The sequence below is a fragment of the Chenopodium quinoa genome, unplaced genomic scaffold (genome assembly GCF_001683475.1).
Source record: "Chenopodium quinoa cultivar QQ74 unplaced genomic scaffold, ASM168347v1, whole genome shotgun sequence".
Lineage (NCBI taxonomy): Eukaryota > Viridiplantae > Streptophyta > Magnoliopsida > Caryophyllales > Amaranthaceae > Chenopodium > Chenopodium quinoa.
Window position 1 is genome coordinate 176,273 of NW_018743284.1, and position 11,600 is coordinate 187,872.

General features: G+C 34.9%; 2 protein-coding genes across 2 annotated transcripts; one reads left to right on the forward strand and one right to left on the reverse strand.

Moving 5' to 3' along the window:
• Window positions 1–313: 313 nt before the first annotated feature.
• On the reverse strand, window positions 314–3,984 carry LOC110735478. Its single transcript, XM_021915666.1, has 5 exons — window positions 3,854–3,984; window positions 3,451–3,755; window positions 2,532–2,727; window positions 1,231–2,055; window positions 314–831 (listed from the first exon to the last, which is right to left on the reverse strand). Exons 2-5 carry the CDS (start codon window positions 3,606–3,608, stop codon window positions 640–642), a joined length of 1,371 nt encoding a protein of 456 aa, XP_021771358.1. The 5' UTR covers window positions 3,609–3,755; window positions 3,854–3,984; the 3' UTR covers window positions 314–639.
• A 1,257-nt stretch (window positions 3,985–5,241) lies between these two features.
• On the forward strand, window positions 5,242–9,728 carry LOC110735479. The gene is made up of 6 exons (XM_021915667.1): window positions 5,242–5,835; window positions 6,936–7,296; window positions 8,346–8,430; window positions 8,565–8,651; window positions 8,767–9,021; window positions 9,195–9,728. Exons 1-6 carry the CDS (start codon window positions 5,669–5,671, stop codon window positions 9,269–9,271), a joined length of 1,032 nt encoding a protein of 343 aa, XP_021771359.1. The 5' UTR covers window positions 5,242–5,668; the 3' UTR covers window positions 9,272–9,728.
• The last annotated feature ends 1,872 nt before the right edge of the window (window positions 9,729–11,600 follow it).

Sequence of the window (11,600 nt, forward strand, 5' to 3'; positions counted from 1 at the left end):
ATCTCAATGATTTATGAATAAGATCAAATCCCGTCTACAACCAAAAAAAAAAATATTACCCAAAGTTTTAACTTGGAATTTGTACTTGCTGTGTATTTAGACGTCATCCAATTATCCAAACAAAATCTGTAATCAATCCAACTAATGTTGTGACAAGTAGTGGATTAAATTTGAAATTTGTGAATCTAATGTGCAAGGAGCCAAATCCTCCAAAAGCTGTTGTAGACGGGTTAAAAACTACTAGCCAAAAAATAGTTGGGAAAACGAAAAGTTCATTTACTAGGTAGAAAATCACATATTCTTTCTCCTTGATTGAAAAAAATTAACAAAAATAGGCACAATGAATGTCATCTTTACAGCTTCAGCATCTCTTGGGGAGCGAGTATCAAAATTATGTAGAAATTAGTTCTACAATTAGTCGACCAATATGAGACTTAACGAAGCCCAATTTACAAATAAGTACCAAAAATATTCACTATCTTTCTCGTAGCTTTTCAGCAGCATCTTTGAATCAACAGGAGCCCTAAAAGACCATCTCATAAATAAACCAAGTCAAATATGCATAAGCATGCATTGGCAGAAATATAGCAACTGAGAGATTTACATACTTCCAAAACAAGCTAACTTCAACTGTTCTTGTCAAGTGCCGAGATTAGGAGGCAATGATGACAACGGAGGACCTCGTGAGTATCTCCATTCACCACATGCTGAACATTTCTCCAGTTTCACGCAATTCTCCAAGGTACAGAATTTACAGGACCAGAATTTATACTTCACTGATATATCTTTCGGCTTCAGGGTTTCACATGCCTCACATACGAGAGCCAGTGGCTGCAAAATTTTCATGATTAACATTAATGAATACCGAGTACAATATACCACCTCCATCTCCATGATGTTTGCATGCTGAAGTTTCATTATATATTAAGAAAATTGTAAAAAAAACAAAAACCCTAGGCTAAAAATTGATCAATTTTGCCCTTAACCTGCTACAAATATTGTTCATCCAATGATGTAAATTACGAAACATAGTGTTTATGCTTAATGTGATCATACTAACCAATGACGTGAATGGAAAAAAAAAAAATAAAACAAAAACAAAAACATTCTGGTTGTGTAAGTAGATAATCAAACAATGGATAAACTAAAGCAAAATTTTGATGCAGAGTGCCATTTAACAAAATGCAAGATATCAGAAAAATACACATAAATTACTAAAGGGTAACTCACAGGATTCAACAGGGTGCATGTTTCACAAGTCCATGTGGCAGACTCTCCATGTGTGTTCTCCGCATCAAGATTAGTTAACCCAGAGGATGAGACGCTCATGGATAAAGATGATGAACTGGCATTGGAGCCAATGGATCCTTTATTTAATTTAATGCCACAAGCATCAACTGAGGCAGAATTTTCATTGTTGCTTAAATCAATGAGATTGGTAATATCACCATTCCAAGACCTTTTCCGAGATGCTGCAGCTCCAGAGACATTATTAGAATTTGAACTGGCACTAGCAGATGAACTGACATGGGAACAAATGGATCTTTTACTTAATTTGGTGCCACGAACATCAATTGAGGTAGAATTTACATTGTTGCTTAAATCAATGAGATTTGTAACATTATTCTGAGACCTGTTACAAGATGCTGCAGCTCCAGAATGTACATTGTTAATATCAGAGGCATTTGAACTGGCACTAGCAGCAGCTGGCCCACAGGGCACTACTGTTTCCAAGAGATCAGAATCCCCCAAATCTTCAGCAAAGCCACCAGAAACGGAAGCGCACCATATTTCATCCTGTAGTCTCCTTTCAGCTGCCATGGCAGCAGCTTGAACAGGGCTTAACGAAGACATTATGTTTTTATCACCACCAAGCCGTAAAGGTCCAGATGGTAGAAGGGAATTGAGACGTTTTCTGTTTTCAGCAGCAGCCAGGGTCGTTTCGTGGAGGGAAGCTAGAGGTGGCTGACGAGAGAACCCACCTAAACGTTTTCCAGGAAGATCAAAGCCTTCTCCTGTGCCAGATATTCCCTTGGACATCAATTCCTCACATTCCTGCGTTTGTTGGGGAAAAAGTAAATGACGAGGAAAAGTAACTACAAAACCTGCTTATGTAAATATGTAATGGCTTATTTTACAGCCTTGGGTAAACTAAGTAAAACCATTCTGCACAAAATACACAGATGAAAAATGTATTGAAGAGTCCCCAAGTAACAACTCATGAGTTTAACTACCCTAAGGGGATCGGCAATTCCTTTGATGAATATCTGGTAACTAAGCAGAGAGCAAATATTATTTAAACGAACAGATTTTGATGCCCAAAAAGAACCTTGATTTGTTATGGTCCAGCCATATATTTGAATTTAAAATTTTATATAACATTTAATAAACTCATGTTGTATGAACTAGGGTTTCTAGAAAGTAAAATGTTACTTTATAGTCAGCTCACACATTCAAATCAAACGCTTCCACTTCATAAGCTCATAGAGACTGTCACATAACTAAAACTATGTATGAAACTTGATGCTGACCTTTCTAAGCTGATCCCATAGCTGATAGAAACTCGCATTATGAGGGCCATGGGCATTATGGCAAAGCTCATGAAGCATTGTATCCAACACTTCATGAAATGAGTAAAACTCTAACTCCCTGCCAGGCCTCCGAAGCCTCAACTTCACTTCTACCCCACGATTAACATTCAATCCAAGAAGTTCATTCCTCTTGGGACTGCAAGGCCAGCAAGTGAATTTCTATTAAGTCGATGAGATGCAATATAGAAATTAAACATCCAGGCAAACCCCAAAGATCTGAAAAATAAACATTGTATGCGTGTGTATGTGCTGCAATACTCAGATTTCTACTCAATCCAAGGAACCCATGCTTGTCCCTAGTATAACATAACAGAAAAAACAATAGGGTGCTAGAAACCTGAAAGGTTTCATCCTGTATACTCAACTGCACAATTCGTTTTTTCTCGAACCTAGGTACAATGGCGCGAGGTTCAGCAGTGGGGACAAAGCTCAAGAGTGCTATAAAATGTACATGATCTACAAGCTACAATTCAATTATAAAGAGCCCATTGTCTATACATCAAGAACAGCAATGCAGCAACAAAACAAAAACCAACAAAATTTAAAATCATGCCACAATCACCTAACAACCATCTACACTTTCCTACCACATACTATCAAACTCGAAAGAAAATCGAAAGTTCAAATAACATCACCTAAAAACACAACCATTCTTCAACAATCAACAATATGAACATAGGTATTTAGGAACCACTTTAAATTGAACATGAAAAAAAACAGAAATATTAGCTCCAATCCTTCAAAAACCAACAAATTTGGAATTTTTAACAACAAAATTCACACTTACACTAAACAAAAAGAATGTAAAAATCAGGAAAAAAAAAAAAAGAAAAAAAATCAAAAAAGGCGGGAGACATACTACATTTCAGAGAGAACTTTAACCCGCCAATTATGTTTGCGCATAATTGGTTGAACCTGTTTAGCAATGCGCTCAAGAATTTGCTTTGCTTCATCTTGTCGCGGCTTTCTTTTCAAAGCTCTAATTTCCCAAACTTTGTTAAGATCACCTAATTGCATTTTCTGGAATTTGAGTGTAAATTATGAACCCTAATTTCCCCTTTTCCGGAAACCCCAAATTAATTATCTTTGGATTTTAGATTCGAAGATTAATTCGATAATTTGGGTTTGAATCGTTTGATGGAATTAGGGTTCATATTGATTTTCCTGGAAGAATTCAATTGAGTTAGAATTGGTAAGAATTGTGGGCGGCAATAGTTTGAATAAAATGCACAAAAGTCTAATGCAGAATTTGAGTTGTGTACCTTGTGTCTGTGTACAGTGTACGTACTACTTTGAAGATTTGAATTGAGATTTGAGGTTATACACTTGTACGTGTATTTTTTTTTTTCCTGATCCGAACTAATTTTGCTTATGAATTTAAATTTAAAGTAAAAAACTGAAAGCAATACTCAATTATGCAATCATTTTAATTTTTTTAATTATTCCATCGAAATTCAAGAGTTTTATTATAAATTGAATTTCACCTATAAAGTTCAACATGATATTTTAAAAATTGGAATTGCATGAACTTGATCCACTAATATTTGACTTTTCAAAACCATCTTACTTCGATGTTAATTATCCATGAACCTAACTTATGTTAGTTTATGGTTCACGTAATGAACTCATCTATACTTAGTTTAATTGTGAATTAATTTGAATCATCCCTATTAACTAATTTGAGCGTATAAGAAGTTATATGCCTTAAAGAGTTAAGGTAAAAGGAATTAGATGCGTAAAATATACTTTAAGGAAACAACACACACATATATTATATGGAAAAAAAAAGCTAATAACATAATCTGCTAGCAAAATTTCCATGGTTTGTTTATTGTTTAGACTTACAAACAACCCACTCATATTTGTTGATAAACCTATTCGTGATCCATTTCAAATTGTGTAAAATCTCACTCAACCTTATATTATTAATTGGTGAAAAGCTTAATTTTTGAGATTCACAAATTTTATATGTAGCTGGCTACACCGTATGCCCGGTATTACTTATTCAACGATTACTCGGTCGGTCATGAGTTACTTATTCAGGGATTACTCAGTCGATCAGGGGTTACTCGATCGGTTAGGGGTTACTCTCACACAAAAAACATGCTAACTGACTGAGTAACTCGAAAATCAGTAACCCTTAATCGACTGAGTAACCCTTAATAAGTAACCCCGGTGAAAACAGACTAACTGACTGAATAACCCCATAATAAGTAACCCTTGACCGACTGAGTAACAACTAAATAAGTAACTCCTGAATATGTAATTTCGGCCACATGGTGTGGCCAACCACACAGAAAAAGCACCGTTTGAGATTAATATATTTTAGTAATTAAATCAAATTACATTAGAGAAAATTTAAAAAAAATATATAAATATGCTAATAATTTAATAACAATATGTATAGGTTCCTAATTTTTTTTTTTTTTTAATGAAATCTGAATAATATCATAACATACGGAGTATCTATTTAATTATAATCTATTTAGGTTTAACTCAAAAACTCCTTAATAGAGGGTTTGTTTAATACTTTAATCTCCCATGATTATTAGATAATCAATCACTAATCACTTTAATGATTTTCATTATAGAGGAAACTTAAGAATTAAGACGAACAAGAAACCGACAATAAGAGCAGTTCAAGTGTTCAACTTTAAAAGCTAGATTGGTCAGAAGTCTACTAGGATTAAAGATTTAAAGCTCAAGCCTTAATTTAAGCTTAAGCTAATCTTTCTAGTTAAAACCCTCAAACCCAAAACTTATTACAAATTCCAACGACCTTTTTCTCTCTCCCCCCCAACTCACTGCTCTAGTTCTCTACACCTTAACTTCTTCTTCATGATATAATTCTTTTAAAACCAATCAATACAATAAAAATAAAAAATAAAAAAAACAAAAAAGGAAAAAATAAGTGCCCAAAGGGCCAAAGTTTCAATCTTTATTTAATTATCCTCAATTTTTTTTGTGGGATTTATTGAATTGATTTGAGTGAAAAAGAGTTGATTGAATTGGGTATTTTTGTTTTCTGGGGTTTGAGATCAAATTTAACAAAGGGGGTTTATAAAAATCATTGAAAAATGTCAGGAATTGCTCTAATATTAGATCTGATGAGGAAAAATCCCAACTTTTATTCAACACATACTTTGCATTCAGCTGGTTCATTATCTGCTAAAGCTGCAGTCTCTGGCGCTGCCGCTTCTGTTCTTGCCTCTTACCCTTTTGGGTTTAAGGCTTTTCTTGGAAGGTAATTTTTATTTTTTTTTTCCTAATTGTAGTTTAATATTATAAAAAATTGAGATCGTATAATGGGTTTTTGGTTAATTGATGTTGTTTTATATACTTTGGAATGGGGTTTTGGTTAATTGATGTTGGTATGTCTTGATTTTAATATTAATATGCATATTAATTGATATAATATGGTTGGAACATTGTCAATTGAATAGAGTAAACGAGTAAATTGGTTATTTGTAAGCAGTGTGGATGAAGATTTTCATATATTCCTGCCTCCCTTATGTTTATGGGGTTGTTTGATTGTAGACTTTGATTAGCGATGTCCGTCTTCGAGTAAATTCGAGCCTTTTCTGTTAAAGAATATGGATAGTGGGTTATATCAGTGTATTCCTACTATACGAGCTATAAAGTTGTAATCTTTCTCATTGGTTTGATTGTAAGTAACTGAACTAAATTGAACTGTTATGTGTACTCCTACTTTAGAGATCTTTTGAAATTGTAAGGCGAGGTCGGATACATGAACTATTCTGCACATTGGGTGTTTACACTCTTACTAAGCCGTTTTCTAAAATTCATCTTCAAGCTGCATTTGTATCTGTCAATCATAGTGGGCATGTGACTGTTAGCCGTAGTGCAATAGAACCTCAGTATTTAGTAGAGGATTTGATTATACTGCTGTGTTATTATTATCTCATGTATAGTGTCTACTGCTTTGTATTTTTGAGCTGAAGAGTTTTTATTGAATGGTGATATACTGGTTACAAAATAGTTGGAAAGAAAGAAGCTTTAAACGGCGTAGCTGTCAATGATTTGGTTCTTGATTTCTGTTGGACAAATTTAAGAGGCTATTGCGTCCAAGTCTTGAAAATTTTGATGCCTTGCCATAATTGACCTTTCTAACAAAACAATACTATGTTTCAGTCTTTGTTCTGTTTCATTTTATTGTCGAATTTATACACTTTCATTTGTGGTACAATTAAAAGCAGTTTTCCTAAGATAAATAGCTTCTGGTTTGGGATTAATACTTGGCTATTTATTTTTTAGGGATTGGGATTTGATGTATTATTTATAGGTTCTTTGTTCACCTAATGAACTTTATATAATGGTCTACAGCAATAACAGAATTGCTTATTGTGATGCTGGTACAACATGGGATGTGGATCACATCACTGAGGCTTATGATGAGCATGTTTCCAAGGATAATGACGCTTCTAGATATACTTTTGAGCCTGAATCCCTATCATACTCTGGAAAAGTCTATAACTATGAACTAAAATCACTTTTCTCAGCCTTTCATCCAAGTACATTTGCGCTTACAGCCTTGAGATCATTTTTAATGTTTTATTTACCACTTTTGGAGCCTCGTGCGGCATTGGAGGATGATGATGAAGATTTCCTTGCTGATAATTCAGAAGAGAGGCATGTAGACTTGATTACTCCCTTCCACAAGGCAGTCAGGCAAACTTTTCGCGAGGTTTGTTGTATTTTACTATTCCATATTTAACAATGTCTTCTTTTTTTGTCAAATACAACTTTAGGCCATTGAATAGTAATTTATGTGAGATCTAGCTACTTTCTCTTGTACTGTGATTATATCCAATGTGTACGTGCTTATGTTATTTTGTGGGCAACCTTTGTCTCTATGTATTTGATAATATCCAATATACATAGGTTTCAGTTGTCTGATGTGAAATTGGTTTTTAATTATAGCCAAATAACTGCAAGGTTTTCTACTTAGTCTGCTTACCTTCTCAATAAATTGCTTCATTTATCTGCCGTAATTATCTATGAATCATGATATATTTCTTGTATAAAGGATAGGTTAGCTAGATTTGATAATTAAGGGTGTCTCTCAATTGGCAGGCTGTCAGAAGTGAGCCAAAGTACCATTATTGAAATTTTGATCTAATAGAACTTTTTGAGGCCTTGCATCGAGTTTTGCAGTTTATGATTGCTAATCTCCGTATATTAGGAGAGAGTTTCAATCTTGATATGATAAGTATGTTGAGATTACAATGGTTCTTTGCAGTTCAGGTTCTAGTTAAGCCAATCGAATTAGTACTTCTCCTTTTACATGAACATTTTTCTCTTTCTATTAATTCTCCCTATGTTTAATTCCCACTGATAACATATCTCCCTATTCATATTTATTGTCCCAAAGAAATAAAGAACTAATGTAGCTTTTATTGCTCTCTCTTCTGGTTACCTCCCGCTCTTCTAGCTTTGAGCCTCTTTAGCATACCCAAATCATTTTAGGACTAATGCTTTGTTGTGTAAGTCACTAGCATATCTTTCTTGCAAGTTTTTAGCTTCAATCTTTCTGTCTCCGTCTTGCTCTGTGATGGTACTTAAACTTCTTTTTTCACAAATTGTACCAATCACTCAAAAATGAAAGAAGAGTCTTTGCCCTTTTCGTTGCATATTCATGTTGTGATAAAGTGTGTGCTTTCCTTGTATAGTCATATTGTAATAAAGTGGTTCTTTGTTTTGCACTGAGACTGTCCGTTTTTCCCTAAATCTCAGAGTACTGTCATTACTACAAGGAGGGTGTTGGAAAGACTAGCCGTCTCTTATTTCTCCCAACGGATGGCATGGAAGCTTATCAAAGGTATGCTGTATACTTAGCTAATCTAATTTTCCACTTTACCTTTGCTATTTGCACCATGCTGTATATATATAAGCAGGGAAAAAATGAACATTTATTGACACCAATTTATATATTGCGTTGCCATTTGTCTGTAGATGCTTCTAAATCTGCTGTGCGTAAGGCAGAGCGAGGACTGCCAATAACTTCTTACATGTGTGCTGTTACTAGAACAACTGCCAGAGGTGATTCTTTGATTATAAAGTTTCCCTCTTACTTACCTTTTTGAGATTTCAATTCTGACTTTATCTCTGCTTGATTCTTGCTTGGGGGTGAATTTTTATTTTCCCATTGGAGCAGCTCACTGTCTAGGAGTGGCAGCATCTTGGATTTTTCAAGTTGGATACGATGTATACAAAACCATCTTGCGTCTATTTTGGTATTCTAAGGATGATATAGAAGAAGTTAATACAACAGAGGAACTTCAGCTTCTTGGTCGGAAGATATATGCTGTATCCCTCAAATGCACTGCGTCATTGATCTTTGCTGCCATCGGGGCAGGCCTTGGTGCGTCATTGACACGTGACATACATCCTAAATCTGGTCAATGGCTTGGTAAGAACTTCAATACTACCACAAACCCCTCAGCTAGATGTTATTTCAGTTTGGAGCTCTTTATATATAGCCAAATTTCAATAGGATTTTTATTTTCTACTCCACTGTGCCCCCTCTATGTAAGTTTTCCATTACAGTGTGCCGTCATCCTTACTTTCCATGTGATCTCACAGGTTGTGCTGCTGGAGATATGGCGGGTCCAGTAGTTGTAGCATTGTGTTTCGACAAGCTTCTTTCTCCGGCAGTGTAGATTTCTATGGATACTGCTCATCTTGACACACTATCTTATGTGCCTTAGGACCAGATTTTGTATACTAGCATTGCTTAATTTTGCAGTATAGCAGTCATCAGCCTCAAGGTTAGTTGCTCTGAGGCTCCAGAACATCAATTCATAACGGACTTCAACTCTATCAATTTCAGATTTTTTTTTTTCTTCTCTTTTTCTCTTCTTAATCTCCTGAATAAAGACTTCTTTTCAATAGATCCTAACAGCTGCAGAGCCCTTTTCTTTCATATAATGATTTATAGTCTAGAAAGTCAAAACTCATTAGGGAGATTTTCCTGATATTGTGCTCATGTTGATTGTATCTGTAATCATAAAACCTTAGCAGCAGCAGCAACATTCCTTTTGGTCAATTATTGTCTCGTTTTTGTGGTACGTTTCTAATATCAAGTTCAGCAAAACGGAAGTGCTTGGAAGTTTCCTACTAGTAATTGTTTATAGGTAACTGATTAAGTACACTCCTCTGGTTTATATCTGCAATTCCTGTTGAATGAAGCAATTCTTGTTCGATAAGAGGGTGCACAGACATAAGCCAGAATGCTGAAATCAGTTCCTACTTGAACCAAGTTTGACTTGCTAGTTTTCAACTAACCTGAAGTCTTTGTTAGTTGTCGTTGCGAGACTGCAAGTTTTTGAATTTGCAGTGTTAATCTGTTATAAAGGGGCAAGGGGGAGGATATAATATTTCATTGATTGCCTTGATTTACTGTAGGTAAAATAAATGACAGTTTAGTGAGTCATGTAGAATATATTCTCCAGTGTCTGAGTGAATTTGAAGGTAAATTTGACAGCATTGCAAATTGTTTAAGTTGACAGCAATTAGTTTACACGTTGGAATAATTAGTTTATATTGACTGAAAGTTGATGGAGATAACTATTAAGTTAATGAATCTGAAACTTTGGCAACATCATTCTTCTTCATCTATTCTTAACTTGCAAGTGACAACTTTTATTTGCATACTTGCATTCAATTCTGATGATTTAATGATAATTTTAAAGAACAAATTGGTAGGAAAATGACTATGATAATAGTGATAGATGTTGGTGGCTTGTCCTAGTTCAAAAGTGGATGTTAGCTTAGCTCAAGTAGTAAAACTTTGATGTGTAGTTTATTGTATACAACTATAAAAGTACATTTAATTTCTACACATTGTTTGAATCATGCGGGTTTCCATAGTATTCCGTATAGAGTAGGCGCGGTGTTTACTTTGTCTATTCTATCCAAAGGCTTTGTGCATTTGTCATGCAAGTGATTATCAATTCCGAATAGGAGGGAGTATATGATTCTATCTGGACACAATAATTTAGACGTAAAAGATTGTGTGTCAAATATTTGCAATTGTATGTTCTTGTAAGAACAAAAATGTTAAATGCTCTAAGAATGTAAATACAAACTCTAAAACAACAAAAAATTCAGTCTCAAGTAGCACTATCAAGTATCCCAAATCATAACCACAACAATCACTCCAACTCCCAAAACAACAGCCAAAAACCTATATAATGGAGTGTTACCCTCAACTTTGTTACAAGGAGTATAACCCTTAGCTAACAAATGGTTGATTGAAACATACACAAACACCCCACAAGCAATCCCCATGGATATAGCAAAGATCCAATCAGCAACCGCGCCCTGGGCTGTCTGATCGATGATGATCCCTATCGCAACTCCAATAGGACTCGAGATGGCAAATGCAAACGCGTATGAAGCACAGGACAATAAAGGTCTGTCAGGGATCATACGAAGGAGGGCTATTGCCATTGCGATGGCAGCAAAGATTTTGTGTAGAGAGATTGTCCAAAGGGCTTTCCAAGCATCTGCTTTGGTTTCGGATACTCCGATTGCTATGCCTTCAAATACTGAGTGGAAGCATAAGGCTGTTATTAGGAGGATGGTGTCTCCTAGAGAGCTTGCTGTTGCAAGCCTTGCATTGGCAAAGTGGTTAGCGCTATGACTAGCCTGCATCAGAAAAAAAAAAAGTATCGTTAGCGCAAAAGACGAGGATAAATGAATTGTTCGCCTTCACATAAGGTCACATTTAATTTTAATGGTTAAATCTCGTTAAATTTTGAGCATGATTTTATATTTACTGTACCTCAGAATGATTTGCTGAATTAGTATGCTGGTTAAATTTTTGATTTGGAAGTCCCTCTGTTATCAGAAAACATTAAAACATTAGAAAGCTTGAACTTTATATTAACTACATGTTAAAACATTAGATTGAATCTTTTAAACTCACATATTACAAGAAATTACAAGAAATGATCAATCTACTACAGGAACAAGAAAGTAAAGAGA